This window comes from Mauremys reevesii, linkage group 5 (assembly GCF_016161935.1).
Source record: "Mauremys reevesii isolate NIE-2019 linkage group 5, ASM1616193v1, whole genome shotgun sequence".
NCBI lineage: Eukaryota > Metazoa > Chordata > Testudines > Geoemydidae > Mauremys > Mauremys reevesii.
In genome coordinates this window covers 17,113,390-17,138,541 of record NC_052627.1, presented here as the reverse complement: position 1 = coordinate 17,138,541, position 25,152 = coordinate 17,113,390, and the positions used below count along the sequence as shown (strand labels likewise).

The 25,152-nt window shown below is 43.4% G+C and overlaps 1 protein-coding gene across 3 annotated transcripts in view; it reads right to left on the bottom strand.

Annotated features, from left to right (window-relative positions):
- CFAP299 (cilia and flagella associated protein 299) overlaps positions 1 to 25,152 on the bottom strand; it is a 418,010-nt gene that overhangs the window by 250,419 nt on the left and 142,439 nt on the right. For all 3 annotated transcript variants that reach the window (XM_039542287.1, XM_039542285.1, XM_039542286.1), the window contains one exon: positions 13,630 to 13,720. In XM_039542287.1, coding sequence (XP_039398221.1) covers positions 13,630 to 13,720 — 91 coding nt within the window. The remainder of the gene's footprint in view (positions 1 to 13,629; positions 13,721 to 25,152) is intronic.

Sequence of the window (25,152 nt, the reverse complement as noted above, 5' to 3'; positions counted from 1 at the left end):
TACCCCAAGAAGGTACCAGATAGCTAGGCTATGATTGCACATCATCAGTAATGAGGTCTGCTGCATGGAAGCCGAGAGGAATACCCTCACTGATGCAAATGGTACCAGAGTTTGTGAAGTAGTCGGCACCGATAATTCTATGTTCTGAACAATTGGAGACCCCGGTATTGAGAGGCAAAGCAAGTCTCCAGCTGCTGCCTATTCCTCCGGCATTGTTGGTATTGAGAGTCCCATATGTTCAGAGATCTGCTGCATAGACAAATAGAAGGTGCAGTCAACTGAGTCAGTCTCAACAGCACCAGAGTCTGTTCCAGAGTCAATGACTCTATCTGATGGGTCAAGGGAGCATGCAGTACCAGTGAGTGCTTGTGCTCTACCTCCAGTATCTGCATTCCTGCTTGAGGATCTTGCCAGAGACCTCAATCTTCTAGAAGGGGAAAACCTTCTAGTTTTAGAGCCATGTGCGTCATTTGACTTCTTCAGCCTCGTGTATGGTACCAGGGAAGAGGAATAGCCCTTCCCTTCTGAAAATCTCCTACTGGGAAAAATGGCAATGTGCAGAGGAGTGCTCCTAGACAGCGTGGAGCGCCTCTGAGTACATATAGAGCAGCGCAGTTCTGAGGAACAACTTAAGGCAGCTTCTATTAGAATAAATAGAATAGAATAAAGGAGTACCACTGACTATAAACAACTATTACAAGTTTTAATAAAGAGAAAAGACTGTACAGACAACACTGACATTCCAACTGCCGACCATGGGTGGTGAGATGGAGCAGAGGGAGGGCCAAGGCAGCTCCACCCCTTTATTCCATCGTCTAGCAGCGTAAGTGCATGGAGGGCGTATGTGCAGCTCTGATAGATGCAGCTATGGGAGAAACATCTCTGACTTGGGTGCACGGTGCGTGCACACACACCTGAGGTAGAATAGACGCATGCAATCACTTGAAGAATAGAAAGTTTTACCTGTTATGATGTACTGTGAAATGGAATTTGATATGTATTTTATATTTCAAGCACAGAAGTGACTTGTTTGAAATTAAGTTATGATTACTTGCATGACTCATACAATTTCCATAGGGATTTATTAATTGGACAACCGTGGGTTCAATTAAAAGGGAAATAAACATTTGCACAATACCCTCTTTTTCTTGAGAAGGGAGCACTTTATAGATGTTGGAAAATAGTAAAGGGGAAAAAGATCATGTCAGCACAATATTGTTGGTCATATACAACGCAATCTTATGTTTCATAGAGTTTTCAACACAGGAAATGGGTATATTAGAAACTGCCTGATTCATAGGTTTTTCTGAGTCAGCTACAGTGGTTTCTTTGAATGGCTCTGAAGGAACAAGCTGTAACCAGTGCTTTTATACCAGCTTCAATAATACACATTTCAAAGCCAAAACAGCCCAGTCGTGTAACTGTTTACACAGTCAACATTCAGTGGGAAAATTAGCATCAACAAGTTCTACTCTACCAAGCCTGAATCACATCTGATATCTTAATTACAGTTCTGAGGATTGTGAGGACAGAAAGGACAAATTTTATTTTTGATTTTCTAATCAGTAAAACTGGGGGAATCTGTAGCTTACTACTGTTTTCATGAAAACTGAAAAGACTCCATCTACCCACTCAGAACATCAAAGTTTACTGATGTTCAGATTGGTTGGCCTAAAGTCCGAAAGGTCACCTATTATAGTAGGAATTTGTTCAAATACAACTATATTCCATTACCACGTCTATCCAGGTACTTATCTAGCCAGGTGCCTCCTCACTGTAATATCAGTGAAAAAGATAAGATAAGTAAATTTAAACAGTATCCCAAGATATGTACAGTAATTATGGGGCTTACTTTGACACATAAAAATAGGTCTGTGGGCATTACACAATTTTTATAGGCTTTCTAGTACAACAGATGACGTGTGTTTTGAACAGTTTATCACCCTGACTCAACAAAAAATATGTTATGCATACCAGTATGTGGGTGAGGTCTAGGTGCAGAAAATATACAGCTCTATGAAGAAATGAAGAACTTTCTGCCTTCAGAATGAGTTTGAGCATATAACTGAATGCTGGAATTTAAGTGAATTCTTAGGCCTGGTCTACACTAAGCGTTTAAACCGGCTTTAGGAGCGTAAAACCGATTTAACGCCACACCCGTCCACACTGAGAGGACCTTTATATCGATATAAAGGGCTCTTTAAATCGATTTCTGTACTCCTCCCTAACGAGAGGAGTAGCGCTAGTATCGGAATTACCATATCGGATTAGGGTTAGTGTGGCCGCAGATCAACGGTATTGGCCTCCGGGTGGTATCCCACAGTGCACCACTGACCGCTCTGGACAGCAATCTGAACTCAGATGCAGTGGCCAGGTAGACAGGAAAAGCCCCGTGAACTTTTGAATATTTCCTGTTTGCCCAGCGTGGAGCTCCGATCAGCACGTGTGGTGATGCAGTTAAAAATCAAAATAAAGAAAGAGCTCCCACATGGACCATGCGGATGTGATTGCTGTAAGGGCAGGCAAATCTGTTCTATCAGCGCTCTGTTACAGAAGACGAAATTCAAAATCATTTTTAAAAAATCTCCAGACAGACGCCATAGCAGGGACTCAGCGCACTGCTGCGTGACAAGCGTAACGGAAAGCCAAAGAATCAAATGGACGCTCATGGACTGGAGGACTCAAGCTATCCCACAGTTCCTGCAGTCTCCGAAAAGCATTTGCATTCTTGGCTGAGCTCCAAATGCTTCTAGGGTCAAACACAGTGTCCGCGGTGGGTCAGGGCATAGCTCGGCAATTTACGCACCCCCCCCACCCCCAGAAGTGAAAGGGAAAACAATCCTCTCTTGACTCTTTTACATGTCACCCTATCTTTACTGAATGCTACAGATAGATGGGATGCTGCAGCACTCAACACCAACATCCTTGCTCCCCCCCCTGCCATGGGTGGCTGATGGTGCAATATGACTGATATCCATCATCATCATCAGCCTATTGGCACATGGGGCAGTGCAAAAGGACTGGTAACCATGCTGACTAGCATCAGTTAGGTCGATCAAGGGCGCCTGCTCCTAATTTTTCCTGGTAGATGGTGCAGTATGGCTGGTAACCGTCCTCATCATAGCAACAGGGGGCTGAGCTCCATCAGCCCCCACCCTTCATGTGTAAAGAAAAGATTCAATTGCCCCTGGACTAGCAGTGGGATGCTGGGCTCCTCTTCTCCACACTGCTTAATGTCCTGTCTGGACTATCATAGCAGCTGGAGGCTGCCTTCCGCTCATTTCTCACTAACAAGTCACTGTGTCTTATTCCTGCATTCTTTATTACTTCATCATACAAGTGGGGGGACACTGCTACGGTAGCCCAGGAAGGCTGGGGGAAGAACGGAATGAACAGGTGGGGTTGTTGCAGGAGCACCCCCTGTGAATAGCATACAGCTCATAATTTCTGCGGGATCTGACACAGAGCAGCTGTGCTCTCTGGTTCTATGATACAGTGGTTCTCTAGTACACTTGCCCATATTCTAGGCAGGACTGATTCTATTTTTAGATACCAAAAAGGAGGGATTGACTCAGGGAGTCATTCCCAGTTTTGGCTTTTGCACCCCTGGCTGATCTCAGCCAGGGGCACTTACGACAGCAGCAAATGGTGCAGTGCAAAAGGACTGGTAACCATGATCATCTTATTACCAATTTATGGTATGGTAGATGGTACAGTATGGCTACTGTGTAGCACTGCTGAATCGCCGCTGTCAGCGGCATCTAGTACACATACGGTGACAGTCACAAAAGGCAAAACAGGCTCCATGGTTGCCATGCTATGGCATCTGCCAGGGCAATCCAGGGAAAAAAGGCGCGAAATGCTTGTCTGCCGTTGCTTTCCCAGAGGAAGGAGTGACTGACGACATGTACCCAAAACCACCCGCGACAATGATTTTTGCCCCATCAGGCACTGGGATCTCAACCCGGAAATTCCAAGGGGCGGGGGAGGCTGCGGGAACTATGGGATAGCTACGGGATAGCTACCCACAGTGCAACGCTCCAGAAATCGACGCTAGCCTCGGACCGTGGACGCACACCACCGATTTAATGTGTTTAGTGTGGCCGCGTGCACTCGATTTTATACAATCTGTTTTGCTAAACCGGTTTATGTAAAATCGGAATAGTCCCGTAGTGTAGACGTACCCTTATTCATGAAAGTAAGAGACACTTCAGCTGCACATTCAAAACAGGGACGAATTGCCATCTAGTGCCCACTCCATCATTCTTTGAATCCACTTTCTACTGATCACTTCTTACTTTTCCGGATCTCATTTTTTAATAGGGTTGGTAATTGAGGGAATGCGTACAACACCTTTGTCATGATCACCTCATTTTTATAAACACCATTCTCATAGATCAATTTGATGTACAGATAACCTGTGCAAGCTAAAATTCATAGGGAGAAAGATACAGTTTGAGATTAACCTACTATAAGTGCAGAGAGTTTTTGAAGTCACAGTCCAGGGCTGTTGTGGCAGCAAACATTTTCTTTCCCACTACCACTGAAAGAGCTTGTTTAGTCTGCACTTGCTCCCCTCAGAAAAAGAAAAAGACGGTTACTCACCTGTAGTAACTGGTGTTCTTCGAGATGTGTTGCTCCTATCCATTCCATGCTCAGTTCCTTCGTGGACTGAAGACCAGGTGGCTGCTCTACAAATGTCCTGGATGGGAACATGGGCCATGCAGGATGTCACCCAGGATGAAAAAGAGCTGGGAGGAACGCCGGAAGGACTTTGTGACGCCCAGGGTGTGGAGCTGCTGTTCCCGAGGTGAGGCGTGCGGCTTTGGAAAGATGACCGGGAGGAAGATCTCCTGATTAAGATGAAAGGCCGACACCACCTTTGGGAGGAAGGCTGCTGCACTTTGTCCCCGTGGAAGACGGTATATGGGGAACCTGCTGTCAGGGCGGAGTTTGGAGACTCGTCTGGCGGATGTGATTGCCACCAGGTGAGATGGAGCAGAGAGCACGTGGCCAGGGGCTCATCAGCTGGGTGAGAACCAGGTTCAGATCCCACGTCGGAGCAGGCGGTGAGGAAGCGGGCAACCATTGGGTTGGCAGTGCCGCCAGGTGTACCCTCAGGGACGAGATCGCAAGACCTTGGCCTTTCAGGTACCAGAGGTAGTCGAGGACTGTCTGGATAGTCAACCACTCAGGAACCAGGCTGTAAGATGCAGCGACTGCAGGTTCGGGTGACAAAGCCTGCCGAGGTCCTGAGAGATGAGGTCCGCCATAACGGGAGGAATGGGATGGTATACCAGTGCTGGAGATGGAGTCCGAGTACGAACAGAACCTGTGGCACTTCCTGTTGGTCCTGGAGGCAAACAGGTCTAATTCCCACCTCTGGAAGATGGTGTGAGCCACATCGGACCACTCGTGGGAGGCGAAGGACCTGCTCAGACGGTCGGCCAGCGTGTTCTGCACTCCTGGTAGAAAGAACAGGTCCCAGAGGAGCAGGAGGATCGGGCCCCGCCCTGTTTGTTCAGATAGAACATGGCTGGGCCGACCAGAGACCCTGAGTGTGCAGGTCTCCCCATCCAAGCGCCTGGCGCTGTGGTCAGGGTGACCGACGGGCGAGGGGGGAAAACGAACCCCCCGCAGACCACCTCCGGATGCAGCCACCAGGTGACCGTGACCACCATATCCATCAGCCACATCTCTCAGCCTCGCGTTCGTCACACAAAGGCACGCGCCATGCTCCCAGCAGGCGGAGGCAGGACCGAGGCAGGCCCTGGCGAGGACCGCCCTTGAACTCCGAACAGGTGCAGTATCTCTGACACCTGAGCTGTCACCAGCTCTTGAGAGCGACCACGGATCAGCCAGTGAGAGCTGCGCCACGACCGCCATGCACTTGGTGAACAGCAGTGGAGAGGCGAAGGGTAACACCGCAAACTGGTAGTGGGTCAGTAAGCATCCTTCATGTCGAGGGCAAACCAGTCTCCCGGATCCAAGGAAGGGATAATGGTCCCCAAGGTTACCATCCGAAACTTGAGCTTGCAGAGGTATTTGTTCAGCTTCCGGAGGTCTAAGATGGGACGAAGACCTCCTTTCGGGGATGAGGAAATATCTGAGTAGAATCCCACCTGCAGGAGGCACCTCCTCGATGGCACCCACGCTCAACAGAGACTGGACCTCCTGTATGAGGACTTGGGTCCCTGAAGAGATGGTGCTGAGGACCCAGCTGTCCGATGTTATAGCAGACCACGCCGGAAAGGCGACTGGAAAACAAAAGGGATGGATCCTCCAAGATATTAAATGCATATCTGGACAATAGGGCCATCTGGTTCAGATAGTGGCATTGTTCCTCTTCCTGTTGGTGCTCCACCGCTGGCGATCTGGTGGCAGTGAGTCCTGAACAAGAACTTAACTAACTACTAACACTATATACACTAGAAAACTGGAGAAACACTAGGGGTTGTGGTAAGAAGAACTACTTTACTTTATGAAGCATTTTTTTGTTATTCTTTGCACATTTGATAACTCAGATAGGGATGAAGTTTGCCACTGCAGTGGGGTAGGTCCACAACTGGGGCAGAATAATGCAACATCTTCTCTGGATGGGTTTGGGCAGATACAGTTCTGGAAATAGCAGGGAAGCTTCAGTCAAGAAAATGCAAGTTAGAGCCTTCCTCTACAAGGATTACTTAGATCAAGAATTGAAGCGCTGGGTCCACTATTGCCTATGTTTGACAATACCTCCCCACAATAATACAGAGAGCTGTGGATGTCTGGGCCATGCTCTAGACCGTGACAACCTCAATTATAGCCCTTTTCTAATTTTATTCTTGTGGGGAAAGTATTGAGCTACCATGACAGGACAGCTCTGATATGGAGATTATCAGGACAAATCTGATATTGTTCAGAGCCTTCACATTTCCTTGGCTCCTTTCAGTTTGATGTTTGGCTCAGGTATGGTACAATGCATGGATTAATCTCTGTAAAATGGAAGGTTTCAGGCAAGAATAAAACAGCAGTAATCAGTAGGAATTTTCAGCAGTAGCAAAGGGTTGATAGCATTAATCAAAGCAAAAGAAACCATAACTAAAAGATTCCGCAAGCTAGTGTTCACTTAGCACCTAGCTATGGGATCCTCCCTTCCCACAGGCATTTTCCCACTTTTGCTTTCCACCAGCCCTTCTCAAAGCCCTGCCACTGAGGAAGTGACAGTAAAGCTAGAATTAACCTTTGTGTACTGAGGGGCAGGTAAATGAGCCTGCACTGTATCACAGTTTCTTTGGTAGGGAATCTCCATCTAGCAATGTAGAATGGTTACATGGCCATGCTGATATGTTTAAGTATGTCACAACGCTTTAACACCACTGACCATCACTTGCAGACCCAGGATAGAATGGGAGGTATTAGTCTTGAGTAATTCTGCTCTCTTCTGCCTGCTTGGTTGCAAAGGGTGGTTTGGGGCAATTTCTCACTGGCTCAGAGAGATATGAAAGTTTCCACTTCGTCACCTCCTGGTCAAAATGCAGGAGGCCACTAAGGACTTGTGTGAAGTGACCTGGGCTTCGTGACACCCAGCTGTGTGTTTAATTATCATCGGAGCCAGGTCATGCAGTGACTGCGCTCCCCCAGTGCTTAGCTGGAGCTGTAGTAATTCCCATGGCCTGGACAGCCCCTGCATGAGGAAGAGAAGTGGACCTTAGACATATAGCATATGCTGAGAAGATGAGGCAGGGAACTCATTTATGTAAGTTTTTCATCCACTAAGCAGCTCCAGAAATCCTGGCATGTAACTGACATTTGGGAGACGTTTTAGCCTTGCAAAATAGGCAGTCATTTCTCTGGATACGTTGGTGTGCTCAGCAGCCAGCTTACTTGGCCATACAGACCCAGTATCACCCAAAAGACCATGTATAATTTCAGCTGTATAGAGCCCTATTAATAATACCGGTGGAATGTGTAAGATCAATAGTTACATAGCTTCATAAAGAAATTCTTAAGGGCTAATCAAGTATTTGATAGAAAAAATGATAATGTCTTCTGTGTACATTTATGACCACAGCCAACAAGTTTATGCTCTATACCAACATTTCTGATGTATGCTTAAACAAAAGTGTATTAGGAAAACATTATGGATCTGACTTAAACCAACAAAATCCAGGTGATACACGCTGAAACAGCATATTTAATTTACTCTGTTATATGTAGTTACACACTGGATAGCTTGAATAGTATTCACAGTTCCAGAAACTGGGTCCACAAATCATATCATTGCAGGGGGTATCTGAAACTGAGACCAGATGTCTCCATTTTGGTGGAACACTTTTTTTAGGGGCTGGATCACATTCTAGCTAATGTATTTAAGCCTATCATCTCATTATCCAGAGCGGTAATACCAGGGGAGTGCTTAAGGCCTATCTCATATTGCTGTGATGCTCCTGCTCTTCTCTCCATCCCATTGCTCTGTGTGTAGTGTATATGGCAAACTGTCTACAGAGCAGATGAGCAGAGAATGAAACCAAGTCAGCACAGAGGAGGTAGGATGGGCCCTGCAATACTGGAAAGAACCTTTAGTGTTGTTATTACAAGGAGTGGGCAAACCCAGGGCTTGAAAAAAGCTACTTAAAATTTAAGGCTACTCACCAGGCCAAAATACACCAGTTCCCTGAACTACACCTCCTCCTGACTAGTCTCCTGATGGTTGAGTTCCACCTTCTGCTTGGGCCAGGAGACCCCAGTCTCCATCTGGCTCTTGAATTAATGCTATGCTCCACCCTACACTAAATCAATCAACACTCTCCCTCCCAATGAATAAATACCAGGAACCCTCTCACATCAAACCACTTGATACTGTTGCCCCCTACACAGACGACAAAGAGTTCTCTGCTGTAGCAGGAGCCCTTTTGCTACTCCCTTTGCTTTCAGAAGTCTGGCTAGGGTAGTAGGGGGATAAGGTTTCTCTCCTCCTAGACTAGAGGTCACAGACAGTATGAGGATCAGTCGTGGTGGATCCCATGCCTCCCACCCTAACAGAGGACTCTTTTATTGGGGAGAGGGAGCCTCCCCACTGCGACCAGCCGCCCAAGCTGAGAGCACTGTCCAGGGAGAAGGCTCCTGCCACCCCAGCAGAAGATTATGTGGGAGGGAGGCACACAATCTTTCCACCCCCACATTGACAAAATCCTCTGCTTGGCTAAGGCAACTGGGGTATCCACAGTAACCACTGTTCCAAGGAGTGGGAGTGGCAGCTTCTCACATCAATGGTCAGCACTTCCCTCATCAGCTGTCTCATATGCGGCAATTACCAGATCCCATCTTTTTCCTAACACAAGCAGCCATCCTTCACACCTATCCACAGTTAACAGTGTTGGAGGCTATGGCTATGTTTTCACTGCAAAAAAAAGGGGGGCGGGGTTTATATGGTACAACCCTATAACTCCCACTTGGGGTTCACTACAATGAGCCACCTCATGGTAAAACTAGAGATAGGTATTTCTAGTTAGCTAACTCAGTGTAAACACACACATCTTTTTGCAGTGAAGACTTGGCTTTAGGAAGAATCAGTAAATCACTCACATTCGGGTCATGTCTGGAAGGTTCCTTCACAATCCTAATTGCTCAAATTTGCTTTCTTTAGATGAAAGTTTAGATTCCATAGAAGGGGATGGCATGTTCCCAGGAAAGCCTCCTACTCGCTTTGGGGATGTGGACTTTCCAAACTCTTGGCAAACTGGTTTGGCTCAAACATAAGGCAAGTTCAACTTTTGATCCCATCTCAGAATGAACTAAAGAAAACCTTTCTGCAGGTTTGGAAACATTTGGGTAATGTTTTGCAGCTCAGTGAAGAATTGTGCACCCCTGCACTAATTGTTTTAATGGAAACATAAGGCCAGATACTTCTGCCAGTGAAAACTGGCATTGCGTTGTAGACATCAGTGCAACCAGACTTCCATGGAGCTATGCCCATTCACCCGTAGTAATGGCAAATAGTAATTGGCAGACTGGTTGAAATAATTTCTTTATTAGGTGAAACAGCCAATACCAAAAACTTCAGAGAAAGACACACACAAAAATCTCCATAATTTTTATGGGAAAATTCTTCTCTGATCATCCTCACATGAGTCAGCTTACACACATAAGATTCAACACTATTAGCAAGTCTAACTACAATGTTATATTCAGTCAGGAATTTATTCAGTCCTTTTCAAACCCAGTTATAGTTTAAGTCTATACCCTCCTGTGGTAATTAATTCTCAAGAGCTGTCTATATTTATTTCCAGCTTAAATTTAACTAGGCCTGTCATTAATTTTATCTAGTGACCCTCTTCCTTGTATTATAGGTTAGATTTTGAACAAAGATTTTCACATGAGCTTGCAAAACTCCCGCTTTATTACTGGTTTTATAAAAAGAAGATTCCAAGATGGGCACTTATCCGGTAACTTCTGAAGCACATTTTTAAGGTAGCTGTTTCTCCCAGTGGACAAAAAGATACTGGGGCCCCTGATCTGCTGGATGATCTCAGGCAAGTCATGCCACTCTGTACCTCAGTTTCCCCATCTGTAAAATGGGGATGATGATATTGACCTCCTTTGTAAAGAACTTTGATGAAAAGAGCACTACAGATGAAAAGAGGTAGGAAATATTATTAACTACTGAATTCCTTTTATAATATTCAATGCCTCAAATAAATCTCTTAATTCTTCTCTTTTTCACACTAAATCATCCTATGTTTTCCAATCTTTCATCATATGTGAATTGAGCCACACAGCTAACCATTTTTGTTGCCTTTTTCTGGACCTTTTCTGCTAGGAAATCCTTAAATACCACAAGAAACACTTTTCCCATGGTACTTCTCAACCAGCTGAAACCACAAGGTGTTTGAAGCCTCAGGAGAAAGCTTGCTCACATAGGTTTTAGAGCCACATTTTCAGCAACATTTCCTCTGCAAATTCTAGTGGCTAATTAGCTAGCCATAAAAAAGCAGATATGGATCCCAGAAATGCACAGGAGAAAAAAAAATAGATACACTTTTACTTTAGTTATGAGAGATGGAGGGGAAAAAAGAAAATACTGTATATATTTACCGTTTGTCTGATCAGCTTCAAAAGCAACCAGAGTCAGGGAAGAAGATCAAAATCACTGCAACCCCTCTCATAAAGCCAATGCTCTTTTTGCAGTATTATTTTAACACAAGGACAGGGTATCTAGTGACACTGTGAGCACAGAATCAAATAACTCTCAATGTTCCACATAGGAGGGATGAAAAAGCATATGCAGCAGCAAAACCAGTGTCGTCTTTATTGTCTCATCAGTCCAGTTGTGCCACGAATAGTTAAGTGATGTGAACTCATTACAAGCAGATCTCACTCTCCTATATAACAAAGCTAGCAAACATGAATCAAGCCAAGTATGAAGGATCCTCTTCGCCTCAACTTTATTACAGGAGCACTGCCAGCTTTTCTGGTGCCCTAGGCGGCGGAAGGTCCCACCCCCGAAATGGCGCCTCCTACAGAGGCGGTGGAAGGTCCCGCCCCCGAAATACTGCCAACGACTGGGGCGGCCGAACATTCGGCCGCCGCCCCCCAAATGTTAGTGGTCACCTAATGGGTTGCGCCGGCCCTGAGTATGTATCAGTATTCCGGTCTAACAGATATTGCTACATGGTGACTATTGATAACTCATTACTTTGTAGTACTAACTCTGAAAACAGGCCTATACAAATTGTGAGAAAAACTGATAGTGTGACAAATCCAGCCCTGCTGTTACTCAGTTTGGTCCAATTTGCTGTAGCACAATGGATCTCAAACTTTATTTGTTTACACACCGTCTTCTTAAAAAACTTTTGTGAGGTAAATGCTCATGTACCATAGTCTGAGGATCCTTGCTTTGGTGAAAATCGCCAACGGCCTGTAAACTGCACTAAGACCCACAAGGTTTAGAGAATCTAGACAAGTTTCCAAATTTAGGGGATGGGGGAGGGAAGGGGTGTCTCTCCTGTTACCAAAACTTTGTCAATTCCTACTTACCTCTCTGCTGAACAATATTTTATTAGCGCCAGCATAACTACATATTGCATTTGTTTGCTTTTTTATAGATAAGGCTAGAGAGAGTAGAGGAAAAGAAAAAGAGGAGATTAAAGGAAATATATAGGCATCTTCTCTAACTTTTGTTGTCTCTTTGACAAAGGGAAAGAGATGGGAATGAGGGCCAGCAAAAAATATACGGTTAGAATAGAATTTAGAGACAGAAAAGTCCTATTCAATTTTCCAATCTGTCATCTGACATTACAGGATTGTTCCCCTGACAATATTCCAGAGTGCTCTATCTCATCTAGGATTCCACCAGTTCCCACAGTCTAACTAAATTACGGTTAGGAAATCTTTTGTGATATCTAGCATAAATTTCCCTTGCTCAGTTTCGTTCCATTATTTCTCATCATTCCTCCCGGAAACATTCTAATCAAGTCTTACATGCCTCTTTAGCTCAACCATTAATCTCAGATGTGTAATTTTATCAAGAGTTTTTGGAAAATCAAAATATATTATCATTTCCCTGATCTGCGAAGGCAATCGAATTGTCGAAGAATTCCAATGGGTAAGTTAAGCATGACCTAAGTTAAGCCCCAGTTCTGCAAACTTGTGCATTTTACATGAGTCAATGAGACTATTTATTTATTTTGATTTAAAAATATAAAAAGATGCCTATCCAAGGCTCTAGGCATCTTAACATCATTAATAATACAATAAAATCCCAGCAGTATTAGAGAAATAATTTCACGGGAACTCAGCCAGGCAGCCACCTACAAAAACTCCTTTTCTGCTTCTCCAGTGTTATGGGAAGCATACCCTCAGCCTTCTCCAAAATTCCTATCAAACAGATGTCTTTTGCAGCATGCCTGGATCAATTTTTCTGGACCAAGTTGGGAGTCATATTCCAGAGTCCTGGAGCCCCTACAGAAAATGCCCTGCCAGTCACCTTCTCTCTTTTATGAGTGAGACCTGGTTTGGGCACTTCATTGGACTACAACTGTGGCAGTATGGCCTGGGTTGAGAGGCAATCCTTCAGGGAACGCTGGTCCCAAGTCATATATGGCTTTATAGGTCAAAACCAATACTAAATTCTCTTGGAGGCCAATGGGCAGTAGATTCCACAGCATTGGTGTAATGTCGTCACAGAGCGATGCCCCGCTCAATAAAGGACCCACAGCATTCACGTGTGTGTAATGTTATGTTTGTGCTTAAGTAGCCACAAGATTGGTACCGAAATCCTTAACAGGTATCCAAAATCAAAATGTATTTCTCTAGGTGTTCTCCTATTACATCCCTTTGTATGCTTTCCAAGATTCGCTCCACCAATACCATTAAATGTACCTTTCTGTAGATTCCTGGTTTGTCTTTTCATGCATTTTGTCAAAAACAGGCCTACAGTATCATTTGTCACTTTCCAGTCCTCAGGGAACCTCTCCCAAATAGACAGAACTTTTAAAATGCATTACTCGATGAAAACAATAGGTTTGCTATAAATTACACTAATAGATGTTTTCAGGAAAAATGCAATATGTGCTTCAAGGTAAAGATGGTAGCTTTAGATATAATTTTTCAAACTATTTATTATTATAGGATCTCAAATGTACTCACAGCCATTTTCCCACTGCGGTTGGCTTCCTCCCTTTCTGCCAATGCCTTCAGAAAATTATCCTTCAGTTCTTTTCCTGCACTAGATAATGTTCTAGAAAAACAAAAGAACGTGTATTAATTATTATTATTACAGTAGTAATCAGTGGTCAGAACCCCGTTCTGCTTGGTGCTGTCCAGATACAGATTAAAGTAGCAGTCCTGTTGTATTAATATTTATGGAATAAATGGGTCCAGAGAGTCAAAGCTGTTTACACGACCCTGTCATTTTATAACACTAAACCGCCAAACAGGGTTCAGGTTTTTGAATACAGAGACCTCAGCCTGCTTAGTCCCATGGCAAACACACCATTAAAATATTTTAAAACTTTTCTTAATGGTACAGAAAAGAAGGGAAAACAGTTAAAGGATCCAAAACATGAAGTGTTAAGTAAGGCTTTCATTTTAACAATATCCCTTATTCCCTTTTGCTTTAGCTGACGGGAGTTTTTATATGGAAAAAGACAACAGACAGTGCCCTAAAGAGCTTAATTTTTTTTGATTAAACCATTCAAAGCACCTTACATTCCTTACACAATAATTGTACATGTCATACCAATTTAAAAAATAATAATTCTTCATTAGCCAAGATATGCTGTGCAGAAAACCTTGATTTATGATACTTTCATTTGTGTGATTCCTAGTACATCAGGATTAATGAAAACAAATATGTTACACCTAGGCAAGGTGTGGCTAATGTCATACTTACATAAGCATATCAACTTTTGTTAGCCTGTAGGTGTAAATTTAAACATGGGCTACTCTACGCTTGACCTTTCAGTCAGCAACCTATCACACAAGGTACTGATCTGGTGCTCACCAAAGTCACTGGAAAGGCATTGGATTAGGATTATAGGGCACAGAAACATGTTCTTTTATAAAGTGAAGGGAAGAACAGCATTAGCACATTTTATTCAGGTTCTTGATACTTCTGCTGGTTTTTCTACTTCTGTACTATCAGGAGCAGAAGCAGCTGGACATATGAACTTGGTTGACCATAATCATGCATTATGCCCATTCTGAATCTTGAAATGCTAACAGGAACAATGTCTCTTTTTGCTCCATAAAAAAAATGAAACAAATGGTGCAGAAACGTTACTAAATCCTAAACATTACTTATTGCCTTTTGAGTCTTGAAGAGGTACTCCAGAAATTAGACAATAATTAGGAACGAGAGCCTGACCCCAGATAAATAGAAACCCACACTGAACCTTTGACAAAACCTTCAACAAACAATTGCTGAACAGATTATACAAATTTTATGGGTCTGATCCAAAACCCCATGAAATCAATGGGATTTCTTCCATTGACTTACATTTGCTTTGGATGAGGTCTTACAGGAGAGAAGAACATGTCTGAATCATAACAGACTCTTAGGTCCATGCTCCCACACCCAACTGATGTAGGAACTAAAGAGATTTGTTCTGCTTTTCAACATTAAAACTGTGGTTGCTTATTGGAGTCTTCTCTGATAGGTTGTCAAAGGTCAAACAGTGCCCCCTAGTTCAGTGTAAATCTATAAACAAGACAATATTATAACTTTCTCCCACTGAAAATACTATCAATATGAATGTTTTAATAAAAGCAACTATGTCTCTCAGTCTCAAATATGTAGTGTACCGTGTCAGGAAGGACCTCTTGTGTCAACTGCCTATTCCACAATGTTTCAAATAGAACAGTGTAATGAAGGAAAAATAAATGGGGCATCAAAACGTCCTTGTCCTGTCTAGTTGTTATTTCTAGCTTCCCAGACACTTCTCTATAATCCACGAGAAAAGTAAAGTTATCAACAGTAGATCAACGTTTTAGATTTCAAATCATTTGAACCACTTTTCCAACAATTAAACCTTCAGAGCTTTTTATAACTATTTCTAAGTATGATATTATCTCTACAGCAGAACACACTAGCATATAGCAAGCCATATCTATGTCTAAAATCAAATAACAGGAAAACAGGCAGATTAAAAGGACAAATTATCATGATCCCTCTATACCTAACTCATGGAACATTTAAAAAAGTAGGAGGCAGAATACCAAGATGCCTCCAAAATGCACACATCCCCACTATCTTCCCGCCATTATGAACATAAATCCAATAGACAGTTATTACATCACCCTTTTTAAGCACCCAGAATCATTAATATAATTATCTCAAATAGGCCCAACCTCTGATGTGGTCAAATAGCAATTTCACATACATTTTCTGGGACTGACCATAATTTCAAACATGTGGGTCACAATTTGATAAAAACATAGCCTACTCTATTTGGAGACACGTATTCCCATCTACACAGTTGAAAAAAAAAAAGACATTTATTCAGAATTTTAGCAAGATCAGCAAACACCACCGCACTATCATAGAATCAGAAAAAAGTAGGGCTGGGAGAGACCTCGAGAGATCATCTAGTTCATCCCCCTATGCTGAAGCAGGACCAACTGTACATAGACCATCCTTGAGAGGTGTTTGTCTATCCTGTTTATAAAAACCTCTAATGATGGAGATTCCACAAACTCCCTTGGCAACCTATATGAGTACCTAACTATCCTCATTGTTAGAAAGCATTCCATAATATTTAAGCTAAATCATCTTTGCTGCAGATTAAGCCCATTACTTTTTGTCCTACCTTCAGTGAACACAGAGAACAATTGATCACTGTTCTCTTTATGACAGTCCTTAACATATCTGAAGACTTATCAGGTCCCCATCACCTCAGTCTTCTCTTCTTGAGGACCTTGTTGAGGACATTGTTGTAGGGGACAACCTTGGCTCAAGTGATCATGAGCTAATTCATTTCCAAATAAATGGGAGGATAATCAATAGTGCATCTGAGACTAGGGTGTATGATTTCAAAAGGGCTAATTTAAATTAAATTACTAGTTAGGGAGTGGGAAGGGGTGGCATATTTTAGGGATCTAAGGCAGAGGCAGGCTGGGGGGTTATTTTACTTCAGTGTTGCAGGGCAGAGTTGGGTGAGGCATGTATCCCGAAGGGAAGCAGGGCAGAGGTAGCAGTTTTAGACCGAGCTGGAGCTGCAAGCGAGAGAGAGGAGAAAAAAAAAAAAAAAAACAGAAGGAGAAAGGAAATGGGAGGGAGAGCAGGCTACCTTATTACCTTCAGAGGTGAGAGGGAGGAAGCTGAAGGGGCAAAGGCAAGCGGGAGTGGAGGACCTAGAAAAGGATTAAAAAAACCAACAGCAATTTTTTTTAGCCATATAAAAAGAAAAAAAAGAAAGAGAAAGAGAAGTGGACCGCTTTAAAACTTTAAGCGGATTGGAGATTATTGATAATATTGGAATATCACAAAATACTTACTTTGCCTTTTCTTTAATGAGGGCTAATGGCTAATAAAGGGTAATAATAAGAGGATGGAGAAAAAAGATATGTGGGGGACATTATAGGTATTATCTAGAAAGCAAAACAAAAAAGCTTTAGAAGAAGCTTGGGGAGGAATAAAAATCTCATATCTTCATCTTAAAATTGATTGATATTGATATATTGTTAGATAATCTTAAATATAAATTAATATTAATCAAAATAATTATTGAAACTGACTGGAGATTAGCTAATGTAGTTAGAAAAAAACAAAAAAAAAAAAAAAAAAAAAAAAAAAAATTATAAAAATTATAACAGTGTGCAAAAGTATGAAAAAAAAAAAAAAAAAGAGGAAAAAAAAAGAAAGAGAGAGAGTGGGGGCATGGATTAGATGGCATATGGATTTACTTACAGGTAGATCGTAAAACCAAGGTGATGCGTGAGCAACCAAGTAACAGATTTTTGAGACAAGGACAATTTTTTTTTCGAATGATCTCGGATATCATCTATCTCAGTTGAGGTTTTGTATGAGTACCACATGAAGAAAATTTAAAGAATTGGAAAAAAGATGGGATGAAAAAAAAAAATCGGTTGGAGGGGAGAGAGGTTGGGAAGGAGGGAGGAGGGGGTAGGGGGGGGGGGGAGTGTTAGAGAGGGTTTTAGTTGGTTTTTTTGGCTCAGTTTTTTTAGGTCTCAATTTATTAGTTTTATTATTTCTATTCTGAAGTGTTTGTAGGGAGGGGGGAGAAAGAGAGTTTGCAGATGGAAGTTGGGGAGTTGTCAAGGAGGGTATTGGAGTATTCTCAAGAGGAGAGAGGATGGATGAATTTGTAGAGAGATGATGAGATGAGTAAGAAAATGGAGTATCTTTAGTTATGTAATTAGGATAAGGTAATAGGAACTTAGATTAGAACTGAGGAACCAGGAGAAGGACCTAGGAAGGAGAAGAGAGAGGAAGTAGAGAAGAGGAGAGGAGGAGAGGATGAGATGGAGTGATGGGGTGGATGTGGGTATAAAAATGAAAAGGTTAATGCTAAAAAACCTAATTAGGTATTGGTTATTTGTAGTAGGGATAAGGAGGAGTAGGTTATAAGAGAGGCGTAGGTTGAGAGTTCATTTGGAGTATTGTGTGGTGTTTTTAGAAGGCTTTTTTAAATGATAATTCAAATTGAAGGAAGTTCAGGATGAAAGAGAGGTGAGGAGGAGGGCGGAGAAGAAGAGAGGGGGAAGGGAAGAGAAGGAGAGGAGATAAAGTTTTTTTGAAGGAGGAGTTTGTTTTCCTTAACCAAAGAATATTAGAGATTATAATTAAATATAAAAGAAGATAAAGGAGGATAAATTATTAAGAAGGCTCAGGAAGGGAAAATAATGTTAAGCTGGACACGAACTGACAGGAGCAGAGATTCAGGAAATTCAGGAGAAGGAAATTCAGGGAGAAACCATCAGGAAGGGGACTCAGGGAAACAGGGAAGGGAAGAGGAACAGAAGTGGATAAAGGGAAAAGCCTTTAAGATTGTTAGATGTAAGATTAGGGGATGGTAATGATAGGATGGTTTATAAGTAAGATAGAGTCAAGGGGTCAGTCAATGGGTAAATATATAAATATGCACTGGTAAAATTGGCTTTTGAGGAGGGTTTCAGAGCTTCCAGAGGGTTGTCTTGGATGGTCGCTTTGCATGCGCCATGGTCGGGGGGGAGGGGTTTTTGGAATTTTCTGGCAGGATTTTGCAGGTCCTCCTCTCAGGTTTGCAGGAGAGTCGCTTGGGGGGGAAGGCTTGGGGTGGGGGTGGGTGTGCAGGAGGGCGGGTTGCAGATCTTGCATGAGGTCAGACTAGATGATCATAATGGATCTTGATGATATGATCTTATAAATGTATTCAGTTTTTTTTAAATCTTTCCTCTCAGGTCAGATTTCTAAACCTTTTTTCATTTTTGTTGCTCGCCTCTGGACTATCTCCAATTTCTCTAAAGCTTAAAAATATGGCATCAAGAACTGGACACAATACTCCAGTTGAGGCCTCACCAGTGCCAAGTAGAGTGGAATATATCTCTCTCTCATGTATGACACTCCTGTTAATACACCCCAGAATGACATTAGCCTTTTTTTCTTTTTTTGCAACTGCGCTCTATTGTTGGCTCATATTTGTGATCTGCTATAACCCCCAGATCCTTTTCAGCAGTACTACCACCTAGCCTGTTATTCCCCCATTGCATTTGATGTTTCTTTCCTAAGTGTAGTACTTTGCACTTGTCTTTATTGAATGTCATCCTGTTGATTTCAGACCAATTCTCCCATTTCTCAAGGTAATTTTGAATTCGAATCCTGTCTTCCAAAGTGCTGGCAATCCCTCCCAGCTTGTTGTCAACCACAAATTTTATAAACACCCTCTTCACTCCATTATCCAAGTCATTAATGAAAATATTGAATAGTACCAGACCCAGGACTGACCCCTGAGGGTCCCCACTAGGTACATCCTCCCAGTTTAATAGTGAATCATTGAGAACTACTCTTTGAGAATGGTTTTTCAACCAGTTGTGCAGGCACCATATAGTAATTTCATCTAGATCACATTTCCCTAGTTTGCTTATGAGAATATCATGTTGGACTGTGTCAAAAGCTTTACTAAAAATAAAAAGTCTACAGCTTTGCCCCGTCTACTACAGAAACCCTGTCAAAGGCGGAAATTAGGTTTGCTTGGCAAGACTTGTTCCTGACAAATCCATGTTGGCTATTATTTATCACCGTTATACTCTAGGTGCTTACAAACTGATTGTTTAATAATTCATTCCAATGTCTTTCCAGGTATCAGAGTTAGGCTGACTGGTCTATAATTTCCCAGGTCTTTGTTTCCCCTTTTAAAGACAGATACTATGTTTGCCCTTCTCCAGTTCTCTGGGACCTCATCTATCCACCATGAGTTCTCAAAGAAAATCGCTCATGTTCTGAGCTTAGCTAATTCCTTATGTACCCTATGGTGAATTTTGTCAGGCCCTGCTGACTTGAAAACATCTAACTTGTCTGAACATTCTTTAACCTGTTCTTTCTTTATTCTGATTTGTGTTCCTTCCTGCTTGTTGTTGATATTAATTGTGTAAAGCATCTGGTCACAATTAATTTTTTTTTAGTGAAAACTGAAGCAAGATAGGCATTAAACACCTCAGCCTTCTTGGTGTTGTCCATTATTAGCCCTCATTCCCTGCTAACTAGTGGACCCACACTTTTCTTCCCCTTCCTCTTAATGCATCTTCTTATTTCTTTTTATGTCCCTAGCTAGGTATAACTCATTGTGTTCCTTAGCCTTTCTGATTTTGTCCCTACATGCTTGTGCTATTCTTTTGTATTCATCCTTCGCAATTTATCCATGTTCCAACTTTTTGTAGGATACCTTTTTGATTTTCAAGTAATTAAAGAGTTCCTAATGTAGCCATATTGGCCTCTTACTATTACTATACTATTATTATTCTTACTGTCTTGTCTTCGCCTCAGGATAGTTTGCTGTAGTGCCTTTAATATTGTCTCTTTGAGAAACTACCAGCTGTCCTGAACTCCTTTTTCCATTAGGATTTTCTTCCCATGGGACCTTAGTCATGAGTTCTAAGAGTTTGTTAAAATCCACTGTCCTTATACCGGCACTCTCACTCCTTCCTTTTCTGAGAATCATGAAGACTAAAATTTCATGATAACTTTCACCCAAGTTGCCTTCCACCTTCAGAGCCACAACCAATTCCTCCGTTAGTCAGAATCAAGTCTAAAATGTCTGCTCTCTTGGTTACTTCCTCCACCTTCTGAAACAAGTTGTTGTTCCCAACACATCTGAAGAACTTATTGGACATTTTGTGTTTTGCTGTATGACTTTTCCAACAGATATCAGGGTAGTAAGCCTCATTACTACCAGGTCTTGTGTTTTGGATATTTCTGTTATTTCTCTAGAAATGGCTCAAGCATCACCGTCTCCTGCTTTAGTGGTCTACAGTAGACCCCTACCCTTTTCCTCCCACATTTATCTTTACCCAGAGACTAAGACCCACAAGAAATAAAATAAAAAATTACAATGTGGGCAAACAAAATACGAGGAATGTAACACATCACGGTTCAGATTAGACAGACCCAAGACTCCTTTGAGGAGTGCTTGATAATAGCTAACTCATTCCAGTAACACAGGAGAAAAGGTAAACAATGACTTTAAACTGAAATTACAACTGCTCCTATATCTATGAATGTGCCAAACATGTACTCGTTTGGAGCCAAATCTGTAAAGATCACCCAGCTTAGTCAATCAAATATCCCAACGAACTTTGGGAAAGTCAGGGTACGTCTACACTATGGGATTATTCCGAATTTACATAAACCGGTTTAGCAAAACAGATTGTATAAAATCGAGTGCGCGCGGCCACACTAAACACATTAAATCGGTGGTGTGCGTCCACGGTCCGAGGCTAGCGTCAATTTCTGGAGCGTTGTACTGTGGGTAGCTATTCCGTAGCTATCCCATAGCTCCTGCAGCCTCCCCCGCCCCTTGGAATTTCCGGGTTGAGATCCCAGTGCCTGATGGGGCAAAAATCATTGTCGTGGGTGGTTCTGGATAAATGTCATCAGTCACTCCTTCCTCTGGGAAAGCAACGGCAGACAAGCATTTCACGCCTTTTTTCCCTGGATTACCCTGGCAGACGCCATAGCATGGCAAGCATGGAGCCTGTTTTGCCTTTCGTGACTGTCACCGTATGTGTACTAGATGCCGCTGACAGAGGCGATTCAGCAGCGCTACACAGCAGCATGCATTTGCTTTTGCATGACAGCAGAGATGGTCACTAGCCATACTGTACTATCTACCATGCCATAAATTGGCAAAAAGATGATCATGGTTACCAGTCCTTTTGCATTGCACCTTCTGCTATTGTCATAAGTGCCCCTGGCTGAGATCAGCCGGGGGCGCAAAAGCCAAAATTGGGAATGACTCCCTGAGTCAATTCCTCCTTTTTGGTATCTAAAAATAGAATCAGTCCTGCCTAGAATATGGGTAAAGTGTACTATAGAACCAGTGTATCATAGAACCAGAGAGCACAGCTGCTCTGTGTCAGATCCTGCAGAAATGATGAGCTGTATGCTATTCACAGGGGGTGCTCCTGCAACAACCCCACCTGTTGATTCCGTTCTCCCCCAGCCTTCCTGGGCTACTGTAGCAGTGTCCCCCGACTTGTGTGATGAAGTAATAAAGAATGCAGGACTTGTTAGTGAGAAATGAGTGGAAGGCAGCCTCCAGCTGCTATGATAGCCCAGACAGGACATTAAGCAGTGTGGGGGAGAGGAGCCCAGCATCCCGCTGCTAGTCCAGGGGCAATTGAATCTTTTCTTTACACATGAAGGGCAGGGGCTGATGGAGCTCAGCCCCCTGTTGCTATGATGAAGACCGTTACCAGCCATACTGCACCATCTACCAGGAAAAATTAGGAGTTTTTTACACAGGCACCCTTGATTGACCTCACTGATGCTAATTAGCATGGTTACCAGTCCTTTTGCACTACAACATCTGCCAAAAGGCTGATGATGACGCTGGATATCAGCCATATTGTACCATCAGCCACCCATGGTGGGGTGGGGAGCGAGGATGTTGGTGTTGACTGCTGCAGCATCGCATCTATCTGCAGCATTCAGTAAAGATAGGGTGACATGTAAAAAAGACAAGAGAGGATTGTTTTCCCTTTCACTTCTGGGGGTGGGTGGGGGGGTGCGTAAATTGCTGAGCTATGCCCTGAACCACCGCGGACACTGTGTTTGACCCTAGAAGCATTTGGAGCTCAGCCAAGAATGCAAATGCTTTTCGGAGACTGCAGGACCTGTGGGATAGCTTGAGTCCTCCAGTCCCCGCTCCCTCCCTCCATGAGCGTCCATTTGATTCTTTGGCATTCCATTACGCTTGTCACGCAGCAGTGCGCTGAGTCCCTCTGCTATGGCGTCTGTCTGGAGATTTTTTAAAAATGATTTTGAATTTCGTCTTCTGTAACGGAGCTCTGATAGAACAGATTTGCCTGCCCTTACAGCGATCACATCCGCATGGTCCATGCTGGAGGTCTTTCTTTATTTTGATTTTTAACTGCATCGCCACCCGTGGTGATCGGAGCTCCATGCTGGGCAAACAGGAAATATTCAAAAGTTTGCGGGGCTTTTCCTGTCTACCTGGCCACTGCATCCGAGTTCAGATTGCTGTCCAGAGCGGTCAGTGGTGCACTGTGGGATACCACCCGGAGGCCATCGATTTGCGGCCACACTAACCCTAATCTGATATGGCAATTCCGATATTAGCGCTACTCCTCTCGTTAGGGAGGAGTACAGAAATCGATTTAAAGAGCCCTTTATATCGATATAAAGGGCCTCTTAGTGTGGACGGTTGTGGCGTTAAATCGGTTTAATGCTCCTAAAACCGGTTTAAACGCGTAGTGTAGACCAGGCCTCAGATTTGGGTATCCATATACCTATTGGCAAATAAGGGAAACAAGTAGCATCTATTTGACTGTGTATTCTGCATGATATATCCATGTGTTTGTCGCACTATCAGCTGAGTGCTGATCAGGGCCGCCCAGAGGATTCCGGGGGCCTGGGGTCTTCGGCAGCGGGGGGCCCTTCCGTTCCGGGACCCGCCGCCGAAGTGCCCCGAAGAGCCTCGGCGGGGGCCCCCCCACCGCCGAATTACCGCCAAAGTGGGACCCGCCGCCGAAGTGCAGCCCGGTCTTCGTCGGTAATTCTGTGGCGGGGGATTCCCCGCCGCGGGTCTTCGGGGCACTTCGGCGGCAGGTCCCGGAACGGAAGGGCCCCCCGCCGCCGAATTACCGCCGAAGACCGAGCTGAACTTCGGCAGCGGGTCCCGCTCCGTCTTCAGCGGTAATTCGCCAGCGGGGGGTCCTTCCGCCCCCGGAGTGGAAGGACCCCCCGCCGGCGAAGACCGGGAGCGAAGAAGCTCCTGCGCCCGGCCCTGCAAGAGTTTTCCGGGCCCCCCGGAGCAAGTGAAGGACCCCGCTCCAGGGGTCCCGAAAAACTCTGGTGGGGGCCCCTGTGGGGCTCGGGGCCTGGGGCAAATTGCCCCTCTTGCCCCCCCCCGGGCGGCCCTGGTGCTGATATGATACTGATATGTTTGCCTCATCTTTTACTGACACTGAAGCATGGTTAACTTACTAGTATGAATATTACAGAATGCATTATTTGTATAAAATGATGTCTGATTTTGTTACTGCTATTGATACATATTGCAGCTTAGCCTTGTGCTTAAGACTGCAATGGTTCTCACTGCAGGCAGAAAGTACAGTTTCTAGAATTCTGCATTTGCTTTTGGACTAAGCTCTAGGCAGCAGAAACAATATGTTACTGCTAAATAGAGCCCTGGCCTTGCAGTGTACAAGGCCCATGCTGGATACAACAGACATCAGCACCCACGAGGAACAGAGCAGCCCATACTAATCTGCACCTTAATAAGACAGAAACAGCTTCCAGACACTGAGCAGCAAAGTTTTAGCAGGACTGCTGCTAGGAAATCTGGTAGGAAAAGGCTGTACTGAGGGTATTTGCCACCTTAAAATGTTTATTGCAAGGGAGTGTCATTGTCAGTCGATATCCATCTGGACTATCAAGGCCACTGTGTCATAACACGAGCAATAAAAGTTGTAGTTACATAAGTGTAAAGTTACAATAAGTTACTAAGGCTCAGGCTCAGTGTTCATGCCAAGAAGAGATATTCACTCTCTGAAGAGGGTCTTTGAGCAGACTAGCATAGCCATAGTGACTAGAACCCATCCGACTGCAAAGCCTACTTCAAATCAATGGATACATTTTTTTAAAATAAATTAATAATCTGTGTCACTTTACCTGAATAACAATCTCATAGTACCCGCACCGCTGCAAAAGCTGTAAAATAACTATTCAAGGACCTATGAGCACATAGAAATACTGCAACAAATTCCTGCATGTAATCTTATGTAGGACACCGTTGACCCAAGTACCTCTACTCATTAACTTGGTTTGAGCTAAACAAGCCAGTCACATAGATTAAATTAAGGGTGCCCAAGCAGGGGTTTGCACTGATTTAATTAAATTGGCTTAGAAATTAGGTTAAGTTAAAATGGTGCAATTTTCTCATGTAGATAAGGCTTTGCATGCATTATGAGAATTTTGCACACTCTTTAGAG